This window comes from Vitis vinifera, chromosome 9 (assembly GCF_030704535.1).
Source record: "Vitis vinifera cultivar Pinot Noir 40024 chromosome 9, ASM3070453v1".
NCBI classification, from domain to species: domain Eukaryota; kingdom Viridiplantae; phylum Streptophyta; class Magnoliopsida; order Vitales; family Vitaceae; genus Vitis; species Vitis vinifera.
In genome coordinates this window covers 7,666,133-7,693,605 of record NC_081813.1, presented here as the reverse complement: position 1 = coordinate 7,693,605, position 27,473 = coordinate 7,666,133, and the positions used below count along the sequence as shown (strand labels likewise).

Here is a 27,473-nt window from a genome sequence, read left to right as displayed (position 1 = left end):
AATTGCAATAATTTTTTTTGCAATTTATTAAAAATTGCAATAAGAGGTGTGTGCACACGTGTCAGAAGCTGATCCTCCACCTGGAGATTCTTGGCAACCAAACTTGGAGTTCATGTCCCAAAACCCTCAAGTTCAATTGACCTATGAACAAGCTTTGGAACTCCAAGAGGGCATTGTGGCACATTCGATCCAGGGAATTGTCATGCCAATGTATTGTCAGTTGTTGAACAGCTAAGAAACACCCTTTCCTGCATTTGAAACTAGCAACTTACACTCTCATCTTTCCTGCATTCGCATTTCACTCTGTTCTTAGTATAATTTCACTACAGGCCTATACTGCGCAGGAGGGATGTGCAATCAACAGCTAGGCTTGGAGACCCTTGCCCTAGAGTGCTAAAAAGCTTCATGGACAAATTCAGTGAAGAACCTCTCCATTCATCCACCCATGCTGGTTTCAAATTGATAGGCATTCCTCATTTGCTGTTCTGGATCTTCAAATTTTTATGCTCAAACTACAATCAACTCAAGCAGCACACCTTCAATCTATGCACGTTTTTCATTCGCCTTCAATCCCAGTGCCAGGGTAGAGGGGAAGACTCCAATAAAGAAAATACTAGGTGACTGCATGCAAGGCTCAACTTTGGTGGAATGGTAATCTTGTCCTGAGCTTTAGGGGCGCTGGTTTCTCTCACATCCAAGCTCTGTAAATAAGGTGATCAACCAGCCAAGCTCTGGTTTCTTAGACAGTTCTACCTAACCATTTGATACATTTTTGTTCAAACTTCAGATGAGGAAGGTAAGCTCATTTGTGGAGGTTGGAGAGTGTTTGCACTTGAAAATTCAGTTTCAACTATCTTGAAGCTTTAGATTCCAGTAGTCTAAATGTTAGGACGGGAAGGCTGGTTTTTATTCTCAAATGACAGGGCTACATAAGAAACTAAGCATTGACAATCTAGGCCTGCGCATCACACATTGTATCAGATAGTAGATGCTCATTAAGAGTTTTAAAATCATGTCATCCCCCTCAGAGGCATAAGATCATTCATAACCATAAGATAATGGAATAAGCGGTATCTTCCCAATATGCTTGCTGCTTTCCATGAGCTGGTGATCCTCTACTGCTTCCGTCAATGGAAAATACTTGTACGCCTGTGATTGTAGGCCAAACATTCTTCTCCACCTCACTCACAATTACAGATTTCTTTTCCAGACTTCTGTTTTGCAAACCAGCCACTGCAGAAACAATTGCCATTTAGTACAAACTTATCCACTCTATTTACAAATTATTTAATACAATCAAATAACCACTGTTACTGACACATGGAGTTTTGTGCATAAATTTACTAGTTTGGGTGGTTATAACAGGGCTGACAGAAGCAAGGTTCATGATCCGAAAACAATAAAGAAAGTATGATATACAAGCAACTTGTCAAGAGATCTATCAAAAAGCAAGACAGACCCAATTAAAAGCTGTGTCAAGAGAGAACAAACACCTAAAAAATATTTTGGGATGATACAAGAAAAACAAATGTCGTAATTAGAAAACCATTGCTATTTCAGAGGAAAATATTAAATTCCTGAGTGTTTCCAATTATGGAAAATGTAAAACATATTTTCCTTGGAATTTCCATATACCTGACCAGATCGAGAAACAGGATTTCCAAGAAGTAAAACGATCCAGAAAAAAAAAGAATTTATGGTAATTTGGTTTTTCCTTGGCTTGCCAGAATCCACCTCAGTTCTGAACTTGGATGAGATTAATCAAATTGATTCAACTCCAAAACTACAGAAAAATCTTCTACAGAGAAAGCGGTACCTTGCACTGTAAGGCGCCTTGCAAGTAAACCTGAAAGATTTACTTGTACCACTGTTCCACCCTGAAAACCAATAATAAAAAGCCTTCCATCAACATTTAAACCATTGATGTCTCCCCAAAAGTAGGCCCCTCCAATATTATCCAGTATAACATCAACACCTGTCATTCAACATTTTTGGGGTTAGATCTTCACAATCGGAATCAAGTGGAAGATGACTATTTATCTTTTCAAACATTCCAGACTAGTGGATTTGGTGCACTAAAAAATAAAAATCAATTCCACCTTCAATTGAAATTATCGTTAAGATACAATAGAATATACCTTTCCCTCCTGTTTCCTCCTTCACCCATGCAACAAAGTTTTCAGTCTTGTAATTGATGCACACATCTGCTCAATGATCCTTACAAACAGCTAATTTTTCCTCGTTCCTGGGTGGAAAAAATGGTTGAAAACATGTGAAGAAAAGGAATTGGTGCCATGAGATAAGCATTCTGTGAGATGAGGTAGAACAGTGATGGCAAACCTGCTGTAACAAATACCCTTGCTCCTCAGTATTTCACTATTTGAATAGATGGTACCAATTCCAATTGAACCCCCATGAACCTGAAATATTATCAGTCCTCATTTCACTATTCAACCATGCATAAAAATTCCATCTGGATAAAGGGGGAAAAAATTTACCATTTGGATTGTGCATCAATCGCCCATTTGATGATAGGATCAACCACAAGTAACTCTTTGTGCTACTCATCTTACTTCAACATAAAATTTCTTCTTTTGGGGTAATTAATAGTAGCCATCCAACATAATTTTCCAGAGAAGGGTTGAGAAATTACCATGACACAAACCGTGCAATAAAAAACAACATAGCCTTGGATGCAATGAAATTGTGGGATACAATGTATCTAAATAAGAATATGATGATGTAATGTTTTAATTAGAACCATGGCTCTTCTACCTCCCTAATCCAAAATTGATGCACACACATTAAACAGCAACAGGGTAAATTTGTGCTGGTAAATATATCAGGCATCAGAAAATAAAAAAGACAAAAAATTCACCAGGAATGTTTCTCCTGCAGACAGTCGGCTCATCATTAAAACAGTTGACCAAACAGTACATGCAACCTCAGGAATTCCAGCAGCATCCTTCAGAGAAACACCAGATGGGACAGGAAGAACTTGCCCAGCTGGAACAGCCACTTTTTCAGCATGCCCTCCACCAGAAAGAAGAGCACACACCTGTATACCATGAACTGTCATACAGATTCACCATGTACCATGTATATGAACTTGTACTCAGGAGGAAGCAAAATCGCATAAAGGATAGCATTAAAATCAGTGTTTGCTCTCCTAATCACTAACAGATGGTAATGGAGTGGATTCCAGTGTTGCCATGATTCACAAAACATGACAAAGGAAATGGCCAATTGATCCGTTACAATATAGAGCCTGTTTGTTTAGTAGAAGGGAAAATGGTTTTTTCATAAAAGCTTTAATTTTAAAAAATGAGGACCATGAACATGTCCATTTCAGAACCTTTTAAATTGATAAAGTGTTTGCATTTTTTAAAAACAAGTTCTGAAATAATTCATTTTCAGGAAATATTTTCGGAAACAGGTTCTGAAAGTAGGCTACCAAGCAAGTTTTCTGCATCCATTTCTGTTTTGGAAAAGAAAACACAGTTCTTATTTCTGCTATCAAACTGTTCCACAATATCTGGAAAAATTTTCAGTAAGCAAATTGGTAATGACCCCATAACCTTACACTGACCAATTTTCTTACAACCATAAATTTGAAAAACCAATAAGCTCAATAATTTAACCTATATTGATACACAAAATTAATCATAAAATCACAAACTTATCATAAATTTCCCCAAAATTCTCAACAAAGACTCCTTAACACAAACACGAACAAAAAATTCCCGTTTTCGCAATCAACTAACCTCCTTATTTACACGTTACTAGTGTTTGACAGCCGAGAAAAATACAGGAACAGAAACGGAATCAAAATATTAGGCAATTGAAATACCTGATCGCCAACCTTCCATCTAACGACGACCTTTCCAACAGCTTCGATGATTCCAGAACATTCGAGACCGGGGTAGGGACTGCCGCCTTTGAGGGAGGGTGCAAGCCCTTCCTCTGAAGCGTATCTGCTCGATTAATGGCAGCGGCGTCCACTCTAATTAGAACTTCAACATCTCCAATTTCAGGGTTTCCGACTTCTTGCACCTGGAGAACTTGGGGATCACCGGAAGTGGCGATCACTACGGCTTTCATGGCTACTGGCCTGACTGTTGAAGCTACTTTTGGGATATGAATGAGAGGAAGATGAGGCAGTTAGGGTTTGGCTTCGAGGTGAAAATTAATTCTGAAGAATTATGAATCTTCCGATTCCGGAGGGTTTTCGGAAAGAGAAGGGGTTAGGGTCACGGGATTTAGGTTTCCGGGAAGAGGAAGAGGAGGCAGGGGTTAGGGTTTTTCGGATAGCTATGTTTGAGAAGAAAACGGGGCAGCAGTTAGGGTTTGGCTTATTTGGAGGATTAATTTTGATTTGGGTTCAGTGTCTCAAAATGTGAAGACTCGAGAAAGAGGATCATACACTTATGTGTTTTTTATATTTTTAATAAATGATAAATATAATTCCAAAAAGAAAATAATTAAAATTAATTTTGTTCAAACTAAAGTTTGAAGGAACAAATAGGAGGAGTGATGTAATCATGCATCATTTAAATAAAAAAAATTGCATTTTTTTTAAACTTTGACTTTTTATTTCCAAAAAATATGTGTTTCGGGGAAAATAACCTTCAGAATATCTATTTAGTGAAAATGATTAATATTCTAAACTTACCCTCAAACCTCTCTCACCTCCGGCCACTACCAATTCCAATTTTTTTTTTCTTCCCTTTTCTTTATTTTATTTTTATTTACTTTGATAAGTGGTAGATTGGAGAGCATCTTGAGTATAAAAAAACCCAATCAGCACATAAAAACCTAATAAATTTTTTTTAGATGAGCATATTTACCTGGAATTTGGAAAAATTAGGTTATGAGATTCTTATTATTTTGAAATGGGCAGCCCATTACTAAATTTAAATATTTTTAAATTTAATTATTTTACAAAATATATATAAAAAAACTCACTAAAAATATTATTACGATGTTTTTTATATTTTTAATAATATGTTAAATATAATTCCAAAAAGAAAATAATTAAAACTAATTTTATTCAAACTAAAGTTTAAAGGAACAAATAATCTATAGGGGATGATGTAATTATGCATCATTTAAAAAAAAATTGTATTCTTTTTAAACTTTAATTTTTTATTTTCAAAGAATATGAGTTTCGGGCAAAAAATAACCTTCAAAATATCTACTTAGTGAAAATAATCAATATTTCAAACTTACCTCAAATCCTCCTCTCTCACCTCCGGCCAACTACCGCTTTTTTTTTTTTTAATTTACTTTGATAAGACAAAGGAGTTATCATTACTATAATTAATTTTTAAAGAAAATAACTTTGACATGTGGCAATTATTATACCACATGATTTTTCTTTTATCTTTTTCCTCTCCTCTATAATATCCCCATCTTCTGTTTTGCTCTTCTTTTTTTTTAAATATGTTAGCTTGGTGAAATCTTTTTAATTTAATTTTTCAATATTTCATTTTTTTTATTTATTAATTTTAATTATTTATGGATATTTTTAAATATAAAATAATAATATATAAAAAATAATTATTGATAATAAATTTAATATAAAAATAATACACGATGAATAAATTTAAAGATTTAGGACATAAAGTAATGATATATTTAATTTTTTTATATATTGGTTTCCTAAGGAATTAAAGAAATTCATGATTTTTTTTTTAATATTTCATGCTTTATTATTAAAAATATAAATTAAAATAAGAAACTCATGATGTTTTAATCTCCCTTAATTTCATAAAATAGTTCAAAATATGATGCAAATAAAAATAAGTAAATTCATATAAATTAAAATGAATAATATTGCACCCTAATTAGATGGCTTATTTCCGTTTTAGAAATATTTCACATGTTATTATATTTGTCATCCCTCCTTTTTTAAAAACAAATAATTGTGTAATATATTTATCAATTATTACTATCTAAGAAAAAGTGTTAGTGCCCTACAAAAGAAAAGAAAACATTACTTTGTGATTGATATTTCAATCATTGCTATTATAAATAAATAAACGCTTCTAACAGATTGAAAGATTATTTTTGAATTCCCATACTATGCCAAACAATTCTAAGATGATAATTTAATACTCCCTTGAATTGTTTTTCCAATTATTTATTATTTTCTTTCTTTTTTATTTTTTAAAATCTAACTATGAAATTATTTTAATGCTAAAAGTTCCTAAAAATTTGAATTTGTTTTTATAAGAGTAACATAATATGGTTAAATCTTGAATTAAACAATACATAATAAATAACGGAACTTGAAAATAAAATCAAAAGATGTTAGAATTTGAGCAAAGTATGTAAGTTTCAGCTCATAGCATTATACATCCCATTTTTTTCTATCCCATGGAAACAAATAGTAGTTAATTATGCAAACATCATCCAATTAAAAGTATCTAATTATACAAATATGCTGATAACTTGGAAAGACTATCAAAAACAAAATAATAGCAGGAATATATACATTCCTCGATAAAATTGAACCATCTATGACGCCAATAAGGATTGATGTAAAGGATGGTAACAAATCCTAACAAGATCATGATATATGAAGTAGTAAAACTTGCAAAGAAAACAACATGATTGATATCATACCATTTTGCCTCACTTTCAAAAGACTGTGATGGTGCGCATGGTGACTCAATACTTGTGTTGCATTTCCTCTTTAATAGTTCCCCACAAAGGAAAGGATTACCTTCATAGCTCCTTTCATCAAATGTCCCAAATTGTGCTTTGGTATCTGGAACTCTACCAGAGAAGTTGTTGTAAGCCACACTAAACACCTCTAAAAAATTGAGTTCAACAAGCTCTAGAGGAATTTCTCCACTCAATTTATTATAAGAAAGGTCTAAGCTCTCTATTTGAGAAAGATTGGAGAAACCCTTTGGAATGGAGCCATTCAATTGATTGTGAGACAAGTTCAATGCATGAATCCAACTTAGCATTCCAAGTTCATGAGGTATTTCACCTGTCAAGTTGTTACATGATAAATCCAATCCAGACATGAATTCAAGGATGCCACCTTTGTAGGAGTCACGCCTGTTCTTGGTGACAAACTCAACTTCATCTTTTTCATTATATACTAAAGTTGGGGAATCGTAATATTTCACCAAGTAACCTGCATATACAATATGAGAATTAAATCCATACCCAGATTCAATGAACTGTTCAAACACGTTGTCCTCTTTTTTCATCTCCCCAAATCGGATATGGCCAAAGCATTTGGGAATTGGCCCTGAAAAAGAGTTGTTTGAAAGATCCATCAAGCTTATTTTAGTCAAATGACAAAGATGATTTGGAATAAAACCACTTAAAAGGTTTCCTCCCAGCAAAAGAATCCTTAGCTTCAAAAGTGCAGAGATTGAATTGGGAATACTTCCAAATAACCTGTTTTCTCTAATATCCAAAGTCAATAGATTTGAGGAATTGAGAAAATCTCTGGGTATTAATCCTGTAAACATGTTCCCTTGCAAATGTAGATGCTCTAAATACTCCATGCTCTTCAAAGAAGGAAGAGATCCTGAAAGAGCATTTTGAGAAACGTCAAGAAACTCCATCCGTTGCAATTGAGAAATCTCAGGTGGTAATTTGCCTTTAAAATTATTATTGCCCAACACCAGTGTAGTCAAATCGGTCATGTTACCTATCTGGCTTGGAATTTCACCTGACATGTAGTTGTTGCTCACATCCAACACTTTCAACCTAAAGCTTCTGCAGATTACATTTGACAGAGTTCCCGTGAACTGATTATTGCCCAAATACAAATACTCCAACCAAGTCAAGTTAAAGTCCCTTGAAAATATTTCACCATGAAATTTATTATTTGATAATTTCAGAATCTCCAAATCTTTTGCTGCAAGCAATTGCTTTGGTACTTCTCCAGAGAAATTATTGGTAGACAAATCCAAACTCCGTAAGGCTCTTAGTTCAGCTATTGAGGATGGGAGAATACCTTCAAAACCATTGTTGGATAAATTTAGAGAGATAATATTTGGAATCATATGGGCCACATTTTCTTGAAGTTGTCCATCCAACTGATTGTGTGAGATATCCAATGAATCAATACGGGTATTACGTCCCAAGGGAAGTAATTGACCCATTAAAGAGTTATTCCTCAGAACTAGAGATTTTAGTCTCGTATTGTTTTCAAGCAGCCAATTAGGAAAACTTCCTGTCAAGTTATTATGTGAGAGATCAACCCCCACTAACCTGAATTGGTATTGAAGAAAACCAAGAAGGTCACCGGTGAGCTTACAGCTGGATAGAAAAAGAGCCTTCAACTGAAACAGGGGAACCCAACCAACTGGATATTCAGTTTCTACCTCAAATTTGTTGTTATCCCCTCCAACTTCCTCAAATATGTTGTTATACCTTCCAAGTATGACCACTTGAAGCTTGGAGTGATTAGCAAAAGAGCTGAAAGAGAATGAACCCTCAAACTGATTGTAACTGAGATTGATGTACTCCAGGGATGTGAGATTAGGTAATAAAGGAGAAGAAAGATTTCCGGAGAATAGGTTGGCAGAGAGATCCAATAACCTCAGAGATGTCAAATTATTCAAACATGGAGGAAGGATCCCTTGGAATAAGTTGTAAGAAATATCTAACTCTTGAAGCTTATTCAATTGGCAGAAGCCTACAAAAGAGAATAAGACATGTAACTAATCATCTCCTTGGTATGTCTTTGACTCCAAACTTACAGCCAGCTATTACTCACCATTACATTAATGAGGTTTTCATGAATTAAGAGCTCTAGATGAATTAAAATAATATTTTTCATTAAATATTAAAAATTACAAGACATCAATTAATTACCATAAAAAAACAACATATTAAAAAAATTGTTGAATATGATCTTCTTAGACATCAACAATGATGGTAATGTTTATGATCTTTCTTAAATAATAATCTTTAAATCTAAAAATTATTCTTCATTGAATAAGTTATTTCCAAATTGTTGAAATTTTCAAATCTACAAAAAGAAATATGAATATAAATGATGTTAAGAGATTTTTTACATGATTTAGTATTATAATCTAGAGACAAAAATGTTTTTTCCTTTCCTTGAATTTTCATTGAAAGAATTTTTATTCAAATTTTGTATCAAATGAAGTAATTTGATTATACTTACTTTCAAAAATTCAATTTCCTTAATTTTTTGTTATTTGTGATTCATTGTTTCTCCTTAAATTTATCTTAACTCCTAATTAAAAATTAATTTTCTTTTAAAGTGTGATTCATGTCTGAAAAGGAGCAAGAATTTTTTTTCCCTATATTTGCATAAAATACTAAAAAGTAAGAAAACATTCTAAAAAAATAAAAAAAAAATACTAAAAATTTTCTTCCCCATTTATCTTAGGTTGTGTTTACTATCAAGAAAGTTTGAGGAAAAAGAAATAGAGTAGGGAAAAAAAAAAAAGAGAATGAAAAAAAAAAGAATTATTAAATAATTTTCTTGTTTGGTTGTCCATAGCAAAATTAATGGAAAGAGAAATAAATTTTTGAAAAATACACTTTTTTTAAACTTTCTTTTGCCTTTTTCTTCCTTAGCATTTTTTAATGGGAACAAAATAATTTCCTAATTCCTTACTTTTCCCTCATTTTGTTTTCCTTACTTTTTCCACAATTACTTACAATTAGTTGTTACTCACTGTTAATGAGGTCTTTATGAATTATAAACATTGGTAACTCTAAATGTTGTAAAGATTCATTTAGAACTAACACATGCTTATATAATTTATAAGGCAAGATACTTATTTCAAACTTACATTAACTACAACATTTTTTTTTTTTTACAATATTTATCTTCTCTAATCTATATGAAACAAACAAATCATAACATATGTACCTTGATTTTGTAAAGAACCATTGAGCTGATTTCTGGCCAAGGATAAAGACTTGAGATGAGGCATCAATCTTATAGATGATGGAATAATCCCACTTAAGGAATTAAAACTCAAATCTAGCATCTCCAAATTGCTTAAGCTTGCAAAATCTGTCAAAAGAAAATTAAAATAACTAGTATAAGAAAAGACATTGTTCTTAAATACAAATAAAATAAAATGTTTGTTACTTTAAAAAAAATTACCAATACCCATCGTTTCATTTTTTTTATACCAAACTAAAGTGCATTGTTTTTATAAATTAGAATACTTGTCCACTTTCCTATAAAAATATCTAAATTCCCAACAAATATTTTTATCTACTCTGTAGGAGCTATACCTATTCTTGGTAACAAACTCAACTTCATCTACTTCATCAGGGAGTTCACTAGAGAAAAATAAATATTTTATTAAGTAACCCGTATATATAGAAGGATTGCTTTCTGAATATGAATCCAACATCGGTATATACACATTGTGCTCAGTTTTGAAATCTCCAAATCCGATATGACCGAAGCATCCGGGAATTGACCCAGAAAAATTGTTGTTTGAAAGATCCATGAAGCTTATTTTAGTCAAATGACAAAGCCGATATGGAATGAAACCACTTAAAAGGTTTCCTCTTAGCTCTAAAAGTCTAGAGATTGAATTGGGAATACTTCCAAATAACCTATTGTCTCTGATATCCAAAGTCAATAGATATGAGGAATTGAGAAAATCTCTGGGTATCAATCTTGTAAACATGTTCCCTTGCAAATGTAGATGCTCTAAATACTCTATGCTCTTGAGCGTTTTGAGAAACGTCAAGAAATATCATCCCCGAAAATTGAGAAATCTCAGGTGGTAATTTGCCTTTAAAACTATTGTTGCCCAACACCAGTGTAGTCAAATCGGTCATGTTACCTATCCAGCTTGGAATTTCACCTGACATGTTGTTGCTCACATCCAACACCCACAACCTAGAGATTCTGGAGATTACATTTGACAGTGTTCCCCTGAACTGATTATTGTCCAAATGCAAAAACCCTAACTGAGTCAAGTTAAAGTCCCTTGAAAATATTTCACCATGAAATTTATTATTTGATAATTTCAGAAGCCACAAATATTTTGCCGCAAGCAATTGCTTTGGTACTTTCCCTGAGAAACTATTAGCAGACAAATCCAACGACTCTAAGAAACTCATTTCGGCTATTGAGCATGGGAGAATACCTTTAAAACCATTGTTGGATAAATTTAGAAACATAATGTTTGGAATCATATGAGCCACATTTTCTTGAAGTTGTCCATTCAACTGATTGAGTGAGATATCCAATGATCTAATACGTGTATTAGGTTTCAGAGGAAGTAGTTAACCCATTAAAGAGTTATTCCTCAGGAGTAGAATTTCTTATTTCGTGTTGTTTTCAAGCAACCAATTGGGGAACCTTTCTGTCAAGTTATTATGGGATAGATCGACCACCACTAATTTGAATTGGTATTGAAGAAAATCATAATGTCGCCGGTGAGCTTGCAGTTGGATAGCAAAAGAGCCTTCAACTGAAACAGGGGAACCCAACCAATTGGATATTTAGTTTCTACCTCAAATTTGTTGTTATTCCTTCCAAGTTTGACCACTTGAAGGTTGGAGTGATTAGCAAAAGAGCTGAAAGAGAATGAACCCTCAAAATGATTGTAATTGAGATCGATGTACTCTAGGGATGTGAGATTAGGTAATAGAGGGGAAGAAAGATTTCCGAAGTATAGGTTGGAAGAGAGATCCAATAACCTCAAAGATGTCAAATTATTCAAACATGGAGGAAGGATTCCTTGGAATAAGTTGTAAGAAATATCTAATTCTTGAAGCTTATTCAATTGGCAAAAGCCTACAAAAGAGAATAAGACATGTAACCAATCATCTCCTCGTCTTGTCAATACCCCCAAACTTACAACTAGCTGTTACTTACAGTTGATGAGGTTTTTATGAATTAAGAATAAAGTTTTTCATTAAATACCAAAAATTAATAGACATGCATGACTTAATTGGAATAAAGAACAAACAAGATATTAAAAAAGAAAACAGAAAAACCTGTAATCACAATATATGTACCTTGATTTGGTAAGAAACCATTGAGGTAATTTTCAGCCAGGGATAAAGACTTGAGAGAAGACATCAATCTTATAGATGATGGAACGATCCCACTAATTGAATTAGCACTCAAATCCAATACCTCCAAATTGCTTAAGCTTGCAAAATCTATCAAAAGAAAATCAAAATAACTAGTGTAATAAAAGTTATTGTTCTTAAATCAAAATAAATTAAAATGATTTAAACAAACTACCTTAAAAAAGTGATCAAAGCCTATCATTTTACCTTTTTTCATACTATACTAGAAAAATGCATTTGTCTTATAAAAGCATCTAAATTTCCAACTACCTTTTTTTTTTTTAATCATCTATCATATTCAACAATGACTATAATATTTATGATCTTCTTAAATAATAATCTTTTATTCTAAAAATTATTCTTCCTTGAATCAGTTTTCTCCAAATTATTGGGTTTTTCAAATCCATAAAAAGAAAGATGAACATAAACGATGTTAGGAGTTTTTTTTAAGTTATTTAGTATTATAGTCTAGAGATAAATTTGTTTTTTTTTCCTTTCCTTGAATTTTCATTGAAAGAATTTTTATTCAAATTTTGTATCAAACAAACCAATCTCATTATACTTACTCTCAAAAATTAAATTTCCTTAATTTTTTGTTACTAGTTGCATTGTTTCTCCGTAAATCCATGTAACTCTTAATTAGAGTTTAAAATATGCTTGATTCTTGAAAAGCAACAAGGAAAAGAAAAAATAAAGAAAAATAGTTTTCTCATATTTGGATAAAATACAAAAAAGGTAAGAAAAATACTAAATAAATAAATGATAAAATATTTTATTCCCTATTTATCTTAGGTAATGTTTACTACCTAGAAAGTTTGAGGGAAAGGAATTAGAGTAGGGGGAAAAAAAAAGAATGATAGAAAAAGGTCAAAAAAGAATTTAAAAATCATTTTCTTGTTTGGTTGTCCATACCAATTTTAAGGGAAAGAAAATTCAATTTTTGAAAAATATTCTTTCTTTAAACTTTCTTCACCTTTTTCTTCCTTAGCATTTTTTATGGGGATGAAAAAATTTTCCATTTTCCTTGATTTTCCTTTATTTTTCTCCTTATTTTTTTTCATGGTTACTTGCAATTAGTTGTTACTTCTTGTTAATGAGGTCTCTGTGAATTATAAACATTAGTAAATCTGAATGTTGTAAATATTAATCAAGAACAAAACATGCTTACACAATTGAAAAAACAAGTTTTTTAGTTTTAGCTTACATTAACTATGACAAATTTTTTTTTTATACAATGTTTATCCTCTCTAATCTCTATGAAACAAAGAAAGCATAACATATGTACCTTGATTTTGTAGTGAACCATTGGGGGAATGGGACACATGGTTGTTGATTGTCCTTGCCTTAAAAACATTAGGTATGAAGGCTATGTAGGTGACTTGGAGTAATTCCATGTTTGATGATTGTAGGGCTAAGAACTCAAATGAAAGTAAAGATGTACAAAATGATAATCTTATTGCTTTTGTTCATATGCAGCTAATTTTGATTATGATCCATTGGGTTAATTGAATCCTAATGAAAAAAATGAATTTTATTTTAATGATGTACATGGGGTCTATGATGCATTATTATAGGAAAACTAAAAACAAAGGTTGAAAGCATAAAAGTGAATAAAAAGACATTCTTTGAAAATTAAAAATATCAACATATTAAATGAACATATTGTTAATAAGGTGAAGTTTCTAGGGACTAAACATAAAACTATCAATGATAAAGATAAAGATTTAACTCTAAAAGTTGAAAAGTTGAGGAACGACATGACCAATACTAATGAAATATTTAATTTTAGGTCCAAGATCATTAAAGAAATATTTAGTAAAGAAAAATTTGTATATGATAAACATGGCATATAATATATTAGTAAGGTTAGCATTCCCACAAGTGGGAAAATAACCTTTGTAACAGTTAAGTAGGGTCTTTCTTATGTGGAAGCATCCTCGAGCACTACCCCTTTTTGCACCATGTGCAATAAGTTTGGACATGACCAAAGTAAGTGCTATTGCAAATTCTTCAATAGGTTTTAGTCATATGTTAAATTGCTAGTAAATGAGTCCAACTTCCTTTTATTTCTTTTTTTACAAGGCCATTGCATGAAGTACCCAAAACATACGTTAAATTGTTCCTTAGTACTTTCATTGCTATTAGATGACATAGATTCTAGTATTATTCTTTAGAAGCATTGCTTTTATAAAAGTTTTAAATTGGACATTATATTTATTGATCACTTAAAATCTAACAAGTGATTCCTTAGAAAAGTTCTTACTTTCTATCTAGAACTTCTATTGTCCCTCTAATAGGCATTTAAAAAATCAATAAATTTTAGTTAAAGTTTTACTTGACAATCTTAACCCTTGGGTTTGTTCTTTTATTTAATTATGATTTCAACTTGCTCAAAAGTAAGTTCATCAATATTTTCTATATCTTCATGAATGCTATACATAGCTTGAGTACAATTCTCTTCTTGAATTGGTTTCTCTCCATTTATTAGAAGCAAATTAACATGCAATTTAAAATACTCCTTTAAAACAATTTGAACAATTAGAATCATGATACCAAACTCTATTGGTGAAATTTCTTACTAACTATGCCCAAGGTTATGAATTTGTTCTTCTTAAATTTATCAACCTAAGTTATCACGAACATATGTAGAGGTGCATGAATATTTCCACAAATAATGTTCTATGGGCTACCTTATAAGTAAATACTCATTTATTTAGTCAACTCATATTAGCATTATCAAGATCAAGTATGCAATTATTACATCAATCTCTTGATGCAATCACTCGATGTATTTTATTTTCAAACAAAGTTGTTGTTTATAAGCATCAATTGACTCTAAAAAAAGGAGCATTCTATGTTTATGACCATCATAGTGGTAGTAGCAGATATAGTATTCACTATTTGGTATTTGAATTTAATATAGTAAGGTCGGTTTAAATACCAATTAATATGAATATAAAAAGATTACGGAGACTCTTGAATTAACATTTATTAGAGAGAAAATTTTCACCTAAAAGTTTATGAACCTACTTTATTTAGTTGGTCAATTTATAGGCTCTATAAAATCCTAATATTAATCAATGAATTGGGAGAAAAATTACAAAGATGGACTCAAGGTTGGTTTAAACGTGGAGCTGAACAAGGCCCAAGGACCTAGGTGCAGCCCAAGCTTGGCCCTAAACTTGAAACCACTTTTTAGACTTGAACAAACCAGAAAATTTCTTTAACTTGCCTACAAGTAGCCAAGAAAAGTCATAAAAGTCATAAAATAGTCGGGAATAAGTTCTTGGTCAAATTGCATATCACTGATAAGACTTTGTGATTATAATGCTTTGCTACTCATAGAAACTCCATTAATCCTCAAAGATTTCTTTAACTTAGTAGCCAAAAGTGCATGAGAACATTGAAGCTCATGCTTTAGTAGGTAGAAATGTGAAATATCTTATAATATTTGATTCAAAATTTTGATGGGCAATGGATCCTACGAGTTACATTCTAATTTGAAAAGAAAAAGTTGCAAAATTGAATGAAGGAAACATGGTTCTGGTATATATAAGGTTAGAACATTATGGTTATGGTTATGTTATATTTCTCTATTTGCCACTAGATCAAATAAATGCTAGTATTGTCTCTATATTTTTTATCCTATGACTCATATACATGTGAGACCTTATAATCTTCCTAGTGCTTTCTCACCCACATATACATTTGAGAGAGAAAAATTGAAGGTTAGAAATTCAATTTTTGATAATTAAGTAGTTTCAACTATCAACATGCTTGCGGATGAGTAATGATAATCTCCATAAAGATCAAGAACCTCATTTTTTTCTAAATGTACAATAAAAGGTATTAAGTGCCGTCACCGTTATCATCACTATTATTATTCTTCATAGTATTCTTAACTACATTTTTTATACCACTACACTCAGAATACATTTAATACACAAAATAATAATTCCAGGGAATAAAAAATGTTAAAAATTAATAATTACTCTTTATTCATTTGGTTATTTTAATCCAATATTTAGCATCTAATTAGTTTTTATTTCTTTGATTTTTTTTTTAATTTTTTTTAATATCCATCTAATTCAAGTCTAACTAAGTCTATCTCAAAAAACCTCATTTGGTGTTCATATTAATCTATGTATTTTTTTAAAAATTTTAATTTTAATTTATGTATTTTTTTGTATTTTGTTTACTTCTCTATTTGTATTCTTGACCTTTTTATTATTATTTTTACTTCTTAATTTTTTTTTCATTTAGTTTTTATTTTAAAAAATTTAAGAAGATTAAAATTTTCTATTTTGTTGTATATTGTTTCTTATTGATATTTTTATTTAAATAATTATATGTACATTTATGGGTGTCTACCCTTGTCTCCATAGAATATTTTTTTTATTCTTCCTATATATATATGGGTGACCCATAAATGCTTAAATTCTTAAGAAACCCAAAAGCCCATATAACCGCCTGAAATTTTTTGTTCTAGCGATAAGATGAAATAATTATTTTAAAATGGAATAATTATTCCATATAACAAAAGAGATATCAAACTAACTAATACCATGGAATTGTTATTTTGTTTCTTCACCTATTAATATATCAAACATGATTCTAGGTTTTTTCCAATCAAAGTATTACTGGATTTCTTTTATTGATAAATGAGCTTAGCAATGCTCCTAATACATTTTGTATAGCCTTTTGCAGCATAAGTTGTAGCTTTATTGATCATCAAAAAATTGCAAACCTAACCATGGATTCAAAGCCTAAAGTACTTTTATTATCTTTTATTAATAGTTGCAGTTGCAATTATAGTTATAGAGAACATTATTTCATTAATTTTTATATTTCAAAATTATATTACTAATATTAATCATCTTCACTTTTCAGGTTGTAAACCTTATAGCCCAAAATAAAAAACTCCTTGTTATCTAGAAAATTTTAGGATAAGTTAAGGAACTAATCTTTTTTTTTTCTTTCTTTTTTGTCTATTGATATATAAAGTCTAACTAATATAGATTTTCATGATTTTCTCTTTGATTACTATACACAAACATAAAATTACAAGAAAATTCTTTTTCAACTATTAGAATTTTATTGCATACATTGATTACCATGTTTTTCATTGTGCCATGTAAAATTCTTAAATGTTGTACACCTAGACATTCTTTCAATTATGTTACGAAGAATAACTAAATAATAGTCATGCACAAATTGATAGGCAAAGAATGTTGATTTTAGTTATGTTCTTACATGATATATATATAACCAAAACTTCACTTTGTATTTACCTTGCATGCCAATAAAGAAATTCCCCCTTAGGTCCAACATCACCAAGTTTTCTAGAGTGCATAATTCTGCAACACCATTGAGGGGAAAAAAGATAAAAGATGTTGGCAATTATAATATTTTGTCATTAAAAATAATAATAATAATTACACATACCTTGGATCGGAAAAAATCCTCCAACATGGTTCCCTCTTAGAGAAAGATTTTTAAGGGATGTAAATATATTCAATTGTTGTAGGCTAGTGTTTTTGAACTTGTTGTAATTGAGGTTCAAGGTCTCGAGCTTTTTGAATATGGACAAGCTTTTTGAATCTACAAGAAAATTATAAAAAATTATAAAATTTCAAATTTCACATTTGCATATGTAAACAATTCAAACTTTTAACCTTCATAGAACGATTGAACCTTTAGCAAAAATAATTTGTGTTCAATATAGACTATAGAAAATTACCATAATTAACTTGCTTTTGAACTTCCTCATGTTGAAAACTACATGCACTTCTAAATAGTTTATTTATATTTTTAAATTATATTTCAATAAGGGAGCTACAAGATTCTTAATCACATAGGTACAAGAAATAGAGAAAATGTTGATAATCTTATAACCGATATTGGTATTTTATTACAAGATTTTCACCTCCTATCATCCACTACTCTTCTCTACATATCTATTATAAAGGAAGTCTTATTCATATTCTTAACCATTTATCAGTCTCTTACAAACTAGAACCTGCCATTGTATGTTATGTAGGAAGGTATTTTCTTTTACCTTCAAAAAGTAATTGCAAAGGTTGAGTAATGCAAACTCTCTACAACTTTCATTATCTCTTGATCTGAGAAACATTCTTAATTTAAAAATTAATTTGTAATTTGGATACATTTCTATTTTTTTAAACAAAAACTTTTATACAAAATATAGGAATTATTATACGAAAAATACAAATTCTTAAAAACACTTCTTGAAATTTTTAAAATTTGAAGAATTTTTTTGTTTAAGTCTTTACTTTTTATACATATAAGATTTCTTATATTTCATTAAAGAGTTTTTTTTTTCAAAATAAAAAAAATAGAAGAAAGGAAGTGTATTCAAACCATATCTAAACTATCACTTGTTAGTTTAACAAAAACTGATACTTAATTTCTTTTGCATTATCACTAAGGAAAAGTTTTCTTCTCATGTAAGTACTATAGTTCAAAGTGGTAACATAAATTTAGCTATACAAGTAGAAAGCACTAGTAGATGTGTTCAAGTTGCAGATCATTAATCATTACAATAGCACCCAAGCTACTAAACTAAATTACATAGTTTTTTTTAATCTCCATATGAATTATTTCTTACCCAACTATTCTTAATCATAATATAAATGGTTAATTAGCTTTCTAGCAACCTTTTCCATAATTCCAAAAGTATGAGTTTTGCCCTATTAGCTCTATGAAATATAATTCATTCCCCCGATGCATATAGAAGTGATGCAAAATGGGTATTTGTTGTCAATTTCTAACAATTAATAATGGTAGCAATCAAATAAAATCAAAAGCAATCACTTCAAATCATCAAGTATTTTCATTAGAATAGTTTATTTTTCTTTCTAGTGAATCAGATAAAAGACTTCTATGACTATTTTAAAATATTTATGAAACTACATCAATATCATGTATGAAAGTATTCATTGATAATCAAGTTAATTGATTTATAGAAAAAAAAATCAATTACTTATAAAAATATTAGTTATATCAAATATGTTGCACATGCTTGATGCATCTAATTGGAACCTGAAAGTTGAAATGATGACCAATACTACTTTACATCAAATTTTATGACATTACAAAAGAAAAATAAGTAATGAGAAGAATTTGTTGGTTAATTTGATAATTAAGAGTAACATAATGTTACAAATAAAATGGTCCATAGAGCTTGAAGGAGCTTTCATGATATTTGTGAATTTAAACATGAAAATTCGTGCTTTGTGCCTTTTTAATATGAATCCTAGCTAAATAAAGGAAAATTATCTTTTGAACTTAAAATTTTGTATACATTTATAATAGGTTTAATTGACCAAAGTTTTTCCATGCCAGTAGGTTGTGGATGGATGGAAATGCACAGATGCTCATAAGTTGGGCTTTACTCAATCCAGTGTCAAACCAGTTGGACTACATCTTAAAATAATAAGGCATGGGCCTTACCTAAGGCCGGGTTATTTAGACTCCAACAAACAGATGGGTTTTTATTAGTTGTGTCTAACATTTAGTCTTAGGTCAACCCAATTACATTTAATAGGGATTGGTCCTTATTGGGGTCAAAATTTATGATATTTCATTAATCGAACACTATCAATTAGAAATATTGGAAACCAAGATAGAAACAACCACTAGAATCCCACTAACTGGATTAAGTATTACATGATTGTATAAATAATAAAGGTGTGTGTGTATGTTAGGGTAATGTGTTTTCAGTCAATAGGCTATTTAAGAAGGTATTTCCTTTTTCAATTTCAGTAAGAATATTTTCCTTCACCTTGAAAAGTCATTGCAAAGCTTGAATAACACAAACTTCTCTACAATTTCCATTATTATTTATTAGAAATGAGTTTAAATAATTTAAAATAAGTGAAATAAGTTTAAAGTAGCATATAAAAATAATTTATTAAATTTAAATTTATTTTTATTTTACTTCACTCTTTCTTTCCTTCTAATTTTCTTTTCTATTTTATGTTCCTCATATTTTCTGCAAACCAAACATAACTTAAGGGTTCGTGAAAAGTATTAAGAAAAGAAAAAAAAATTAAAGAAAATGATTTTATTATGTTTGGTTGTATTGTAAAAACTATAAAACAAAAGAAAATATAATCAAAAAATAATTAGAAACTTATGTATTTTCAAATCTTTCATCTTTACATTGAAGAATTAAAATAAGTGAAACAAGTTTAAAGTAACATATAAAAATAATGTATTTACTTTAATCAATTTTATATTTTTCTTCACTTTTTTTCTTTTCTTTTACTTTTCCTCTCTACTTTTTTCTCCTTTCATTTTCCCTCAATTTTTTTGGGAACCAAACATAGCATAAAGGTATCACATACCTTTCATTTTCCTTGTGTGTGTGTGTTGTAAGACAATTTTAAAATACTTATGAAACTATATTAATCTTATACATGTAAGTATTTATTGATAATCAAGTTAATTAATTCATAAAAAAATTCAATTACTTATGAAAATATTAGTTATATTAAACATCTTGTGCATGCTTGATGCATTTTAATTAAAACTTATAAATTGAAGGATGATTTAGACTACTTTATATCAAATTTAATGATATTACAAAGAAAAGTAACTAATGAGAAGAAATTGTTTGTTAATCTTACCTTTAATTTAAAAACAAAATATCATAAGTTTTTTTAGCAAGTTAATGAAGTACCTTGCAATAGTTGAAAGCTTTCCAAATCATTATAGCTTAGATCCAACACTTCCAAATTTCTCAAACTAGCTAATTCTGCAACAAACATGAATCAAAAGAGAGATTAACTAAGGAACATTAAAAGTTAGAAATATATTTTACTTAATTTCAAAGAAACAATGTGGACATATAACATGCCTCGAATGGAAAAAGATCCATTCAGTCCCATCCTGCAAATAGCCAATGTCTTGAGTGATGTTATTGTGCCCAAAGATTTTAAGGCACTTTTGTCAAACTCATTACCACTTATGTCCAAGATCTCCAATTTCTTTAAACTTGATAACCCTTCAAATCCTGTAAAATAGAGTAATTTAACTTTAATTAGAAGCATGTAATTACAAGTTGAGATCTTCATATTTAAATATGTAAGCTTACATGTCTTTAATATAAGAATATGCATCCAAATCTCTAATTAAATTTGGTGATTTTTGTGTTTAAATGTTAGAAATAAAAAAGTCCATAGAGCTTCAAAGAGCTTTTGTGATCTTTGTGAATTTTAAACATGAAAAATTTCATGTTTTGTGCCCCTATAATTTGAATCCTAACTAAATAAAGGAAATTATTTTCTGAATTAAAGTTTTTATATTCATTTTAACATTGTATGGAGAATCCATCTAATAGGTTTAATTGATTAAATTTTGTCCCTGAAAATGTCATATTAATGGGTTGTGGATGGGTGGAATTTGGAAATGCGTGGATGGGTGGAATTTGGAAATGCGTAGATGGTCATGGGTTAGGATTTACTCTGTTCATTATTAAACCAATCCGACATCAGCTTAAAACAATAAGGCTTGGACCTTACCCGAGGCTAGTTTTTTTTTTTTTTTTTTTTTTTTTTTTTGTAAATGTGAAATTTTGAAGATGATGATTCCTCATTTGAAAGCAATAGTCAAATTTTGTGATCACCTTTCTTTAACCAATCTCTATCAATTTGGAATATAGAAATCAAGCTTTTTAGGAATGGAAGATAAGGAAAGACGATTCAGCAAAAAGGATAAGGATATGGGAGCCTAAGTGTTCCTGTTAATTAATAATTGTGAAATTGCTCACTCTTAGTTGAATCCCACTTATTGGGTTGAGTGTGAAATGATGACATAAATAACAAGTATGCTTATATATATAAGGCTAATGTAATCTGTAGTTTTCTAAAATAATAATTTTTTTATTGTTCTATTTAAATGTTAATTTACATTATAAATTTTAATAATTAGTAATTGTTCTTATATTAAATTCAATAGTTACTAGTGACCATTTGGTCTCCACCTGAACACTTTTAAGAACATATGCTAGTAGTTCCTTTAGAATGTTTGGAGTATAAGTGAAAAGAAATTTTAAAGGTGAGAGGTAACATACCTTCATTCTCAATAAACCCATCAAATGAGTTTGCAGACAAGTTTAGATGGTGAAGTTCTTCAAAAGGAAGGAATAGGGAGACATTTAGTAACCAGAATTTGACATTTTCATAATAGTACCAATTGTCTTCCAAGAAATTTTGTTGTCGCGTTATATCATTGAAGAAAAGCTTCTTAACTCGACCTGTGGTGGGATTGCAAATAACCCGCTCCCAATTACAACATTCACTAGTGTTGTTATCTATCCATGAAGGGAGAAGAAAATCTGCATGCTCATTATTCAATTTAAGAAAAGCCTTGAATTCAAGCAAACCCATCTTCTCTTCTTCGATGCAACCTTTGCATCCACATATTTGAACCAAGAGTAGTATAAAAACCCACATCAAATATTTAGATGACAAACTCTCCATTGAAAGTTCAAACATGAAGTACAAAAGAAAGACAATATTAAGTTGCTCTTGATATGCAAATAGATGAAGAGTATTTAATATAGTTGGTCCATCGTTCTTACCTACAAATTATCTTGACTAATAGTTTGATAGGGCCCATCATGCATGCTAAAGTCTATATTAATTCTATTCAAAAAGGCTATTTATGAGGAAAGAAATTGTGATAGATACAAATTATAGGGAAGACTTGGTCTCACTTTAATATGTGCCACATGTTTAAAAGATGAAGTCTTTCAAACTAAAATTTCCTTGTGAGAGATTCAATGAAGTCATGATGTACATGTTAGTATCAAATCTAAGAGTCTTCATTTACCAATTTAACAATGGTAAAGTTCACCTAACTTTATATTCAACTAACTTCAATGGTAAACCTTTTAAGAAAATGATCAACTTCCAATACCACAACTACAAATATACTAGTTATAAATATTTGTAAAAGGGCTAATTTTAGTCCACACTCCCTAAGATTTAGTACAAATACATTAAATCATCATTGGTTTTAAATTTCATTAGTTGGAACTTCCATGAACGTATTCCATCTATATAAATTGTTTTTAGAGAATTGTTGAACATATATAGCTAAAATATTTTTACCTACAATTCTTCTAAAAAAAAAAATTTAAAAACAAACTACATCTATAAGAATGCTACAAATTGGAAACCATTGGTGGTTAAGTATATTTATCGAGTGAAATTAACTTATTTGTAAAATGGTTGGTAATATGAAATACCAATGAATAGGGAATTGTAGGACCACTAGACATAAAGAATTTGAAAGTTCTTTGAATAAAAAAAAAACTATCCTATCAAAAAAGACATGATGATTTTTTCAATCAATTAATATATTGTACAGTTGTCGCAATGGAGAAGGCTATATAGAAATAATTGTAAATGATTTGACTTTAAGAAAATGAGTAGCTAATGAGTTGTGAGACCACTAATATATATATTCTTTTTAAATTTTTTATTTTGTTTATATATATATATATATATATATATATATATATATATATATATATATATATATATATATATGTATTTTTGTTTTTATTTTTACTTTTTTTAGCAAAGTTATTCTAATACTATTTTAAAAGATTTATCAAACTGTGTCAATACCATACATGTAGGTATTCATTGATCATCAATAAATATATATATATATATATATATATATATATATAAAGTATTTAGTTGCTTGGTAAAATATTAGTTATATCAAATATGTTTGCACATGTTTGATGCATCTAATTTGAACTTGAAAATTTGTAAGATGACCTAGCCTACTTCTCTTCTTTGATGCAACCTTTGCATTCACATATTTGAACCAAGACTAGTATGAAAACCCACGTCAAATTTTAAGATAAAAAACTCTCCATTGAAAGTCTAGAAATGAGTTACACAAGAAAGATACTACTAAATTACTCTTGATATGCAAATAGATGGAGAATACTTAATCTAGTTGGTACATCATTCTTGCCCATGAGTTGTTTTGACTAGTAGTTTGATAGCTAGGCCCCACCATGCATGCTAAAGTCTATATTCTATTCAAAAAGGCTATTCATTAGGAAAGAAATTGTGATAGATACAAATTATAGGGAAGACTTGGTCTCACTTTAATATGCGCCACATGTTTAAAGGATAAAATCTTTCAAACTAAAATTTTCTTGTGAGATTCAATGAAGTCATGATGTTCCTGTTAATATCAAATATAAGAGTCTTCATTTACCAATTTAAAGGTGGAAAAATTAAACTAACTTAATTCAATTGTTTAATTTGTTGATTTTATTTCTATTTATTTTACAAAATAAAAATATTGAAGTGAAAAATAAACAATAAAATTTTATTAATGGATGTAAAAATTTATTTAAATAGAAAAAATTAATTAATTAATTTCATATCAAATACTCTCTTGATTTTGAATGTCTTTTTTAAGTATGTTAACTTCTTTTAATATTAAAAGATCTTACAAATATCAATTATTAATTCAAATAAAATACCAAATTAAATAAAAAAAATTAAATTTTTTTCAATTGCATAAATTTTATAATTTTCTTTTAACAAATAAGTTCTTATTTATTGAAATGATAATTTAGTAAAAAATAAAACTCCATTAATAATTTTGCATCTATAATAATATATTTTACAAAATTTTATCATATAATAAATATATTATTTATATTTTGTAGTAAACCAAAAAAATTTCACCTAATATTGTCACCTAGTTACAACTTCATACAATATGAAGAAACTATACTTTCAAGTGAAGAGTATATATATTAAATTAATGATATTTTTTTTAGGTGAAACAAAAAGTTCAAAACTTTGGCGATATTTCCAATATCTTAGAGGCCTTTAAGAAAATGATCAACTTCCAACACCATAACTACAAATATACTAGCTACAAATATTTGTAAAAGGGTTAGTTTTAGTACACCTCCCCTAAGATTTAGTGCAAATACATTAAATTGTCATTGGTTTTAAATTTCATTAGTTGGAACTTACATGAATGTATTCCATCTATATAAATTTTTTTTAGAGAATTATTGAACACATATTCCTAAAACATTTTTACCTACAATTCTTCTAAAAAAATAAAATTTAAAAACAAATTACATCTATAAGTGTGTTAATCAATTAAATTTGAAACCATTGGTAGTTAAGTATATTTACTGGGTGAAATAAACTTATTTGTAAAATGATTGGTAATATGAAATACCAATGAATAGGGAATTGTAGGACCACTAGACATAAAGGATTTGAAAGTTTCAATAATAAAAGCAAATTCTTTGAATAATAATAATAAAAAAAAACTATCTTATAAAAAAAGACATGAAGATTTTTCCAACCAATCAATATCCTATACAATTGTCGTAATGGAGAAGGCTAGATAGAAATAATTACAAAATGACTTGACTTTGAGAAAGTGATATAAAGCTTATGAGTAACTAATGAGTTGTGGGACCATGCACACACACACACACACACAGAGAATATATATTCTTTTTTAATTTTTAATTTTATTTAATTTTATATATATAGATGTATTTTTATTTTTATTTTTACTTTTTTTTAGCAAAGTTATTCTAATACTATTTTAAAAGATTTATCATGTTGTGTCAATACCATACATGTAGTTATTCATTAATAATCAAGTAAATTTATGAAAAAAAAAAATTGTATTCAATTACTTAAGAAAATATTAGTTATATCAAATATGTTACATATGTTTGGTGCATCTAATTTGAACTATAAAATTTGTAAGATGATTTAGCCTACTTCTCTTCTTTGATGCAACCTTTGCATCCACATGTCTAAACCAAAACTAGTATGAAAACCCAAGTCAAATTTTTAGATGAAGAACTCTCCATTGAAAGTCTAGATATGAGGTACATAAGAAAGACACTACTAAATTACTCTTGATATGCAAATAGATGAAGAGTATTTAAATGTAGTTGGTACATCGTTGTTGCCCATGAGTTGTCTTGACTAGTAGTTTGATTGGCCCCACCATGCATGTTGAAGTCTATATTATATTAAAAAAAAGGCTATTTATGAGGAAAGAAACTATGATAGGTACAAATTATAGAGAAGACTTAGTTTTACTTTAATATGTGCCACATGTTTAATGAATGAAGTCTTTCAAACTAAAATTTTCTTGTAAGATTCACTGAAGTCATGATGTTCATATTAATATCAAATCTAAGAGTCTTTATTTACCCATTTAACGATGCAAAAATTAAACTAACTTAATTCAATTGTTTAATTTGTTGATTTTATTTCCATTTATTTTTCTGTTTTGTTTTTTTTTTTTTTAATATCATTAAAAGTCCTAAATCAAAATCACAAGGATAAAGTAACTTTTTTTATATTTTCTTTTAATGCTCTTAGATTAATAACTAGAATGTGCTAAGTGACTTTTAAGTTTCAAACTGATGTTAAAATGATAAGGTTTTCATGGTGCATTCTACGACACAAGAGAGGTATCATACCATTGTCTTATATAGAGTAGAATATGAGAAAACTTATATTGATTTTTGAAATCTAGTCATTGAATTTGATCTTTAAACATTATGTAGTCTAGATGAATGGAGCTAAGGTACCTCTATGGTACCTTCTTGGATGACTTTGCTCCTCATCATGTCTCTCAAGATGTTAATGGAAAGTTTGTATATCTATTGTTACATAAAGTCTAGTCCATCGTACCCAAAACTCCAAGAGAACTATTGTTTCAAAAATATTATCTTTTTATATTATTGTTACCTAAATTACAATTTTAGAAGTATTTCTACTTTAATTGGTCTATTTTAAGTATATAGCATTTGCTAATAGTCCTACAATGTAAACTTTAATTTTATTGCAATATTTCTTTTTTAGGAGTGTTCAAATATTTTTTTTTAACATGTAGGAAAAAATCTTTTCAAATGTCTATTACAAAATAAAAATATTGAAGTGAAAAATAAACAACAAAAATTTTGTAATGGACATGAAAATTTATTAAAATAGAGAAAATAAGGAAATTAATCCAATATCAAACACTCCCAATCTTGAATATCTTTCTTAAGTATGCTAACTTTTTTTAATATTAAAAAATCTTACAAATATCAATTATTAATCCAAATAAAATTCTAAATTAAATAAAAAAAACTAAATGTTTTTCAATTTCATATAGTTTATAATTGTCTTTTTACAAATAAGTTTTATATATTGAAATGACAATTTAGTAAAAAAAAAAAACCCAATTAATAATTTTACATCTATAAAAATATATTACATAAAATTTTATCATACAATAATAAATTATTTATATTTTGAAATAAACGAAAGAAAAACTTCACCTAATATTGACACCTAAGGGCTTATACAATATGGAGA

At 29.1% G+C, this 27,473-nt stretch overlaps 2 protein-coding genes and 1 pseudogene across 3 annotated transcripts; all 3 read right to left on the bottom strand.

Annotated features, from left to right (window-relative positions):
* Positions 1-402: 402 nt before the first annotated feature.
* On the bottom strand, positions 403-4,413 carry LOC100854872 (uncharacterized; annotated as a pseudogene).
* A 1,936-nt stretch (positions 4,414-6,349) lies between these two features.
* On the bottom strand, positions 6,350-8,903 carry LOC109123116 (cuscuta receptor 1-like). The gene has a single exon (XM_019222003.2). The coding sequence runs from the start codon at positions 8,130-8,132 to the stop codon at positions 6,429-6,431; it is 1,704 nt and encodes a 567-aa protein (XP_019077548.1). The 5' UTR covers positions 8,133-8,903; the 3' UTR covers positions 6,350-6,428.
* Positions 8,904-17,168: 8,265 nt separating this feature from the next.
* Positions 17,169-22,613, bottom strand: LOC100854840 (receptor like protein 21-like). Of its 2 annotated transcripts, XM_059739814.1 has the most exons (5): positions 22,154-22,613; positions 20,939-21,094; positions 20,762-20,836; positions 17,503-17,658; positions 17,170-17,414 (listed from the first exon to the last, which is right to left on the bottom strand). In XM_059739814.1, exons 1-5 carry the CDS (start codon positions 22,575-22,577, stop codon positions 17,299-17,301), a joined length of 927 nt encoding a protein of 308 aa, XP_059595797.1. In that variant the 5' UTR covers positions 22,578-22,613; the 3' UTR covers positions 17,170-17,298. The 2 variants fall into 2 exon arrangements, with proteins under 2 accessions (XP_059595798.1, XP_059595797.1); XM_059739815.1 differs by lacking the exon at positions 20,939-21,094 and having other exon boundaries at positions 17,169-17,414.
* Positions 22,614-27,473: the final 4,860 nt, after the last annotated feature.

Excerpts from the sequence above, each read along its gene's own strand:
- LOC109123116 (XM_019222003.2), bottom strand. The coding sequence starts at position 8,132 with ATGGGTCAATTACTTCCCTTGGGACGTAATACCCGTATTGATTCATTG.
- LOC100854840 (XM_059739814.1), bottom strand. The coding sequence starts at position 22,577 with ATGTTTGAACTTTCAATGGAGAGTTTGTCATCTAAATATTTGATGTGG. Across the intron at positions 21,095-22,153 it reads TGGGTTTATTGAGAATGAAG|GATTTGAAGGGTTATCAAGT; the intron begins GTATGTTACCTC and ends TCTATTTTACAG. Across the intron at positions 17,415-17,502 it reads AGGATTTTTTCCGATCCAAG|AATTATGCACTCTAGAAAAC; the intron begins GTATGTGTAATT and ends ATGGTGTTGCAG.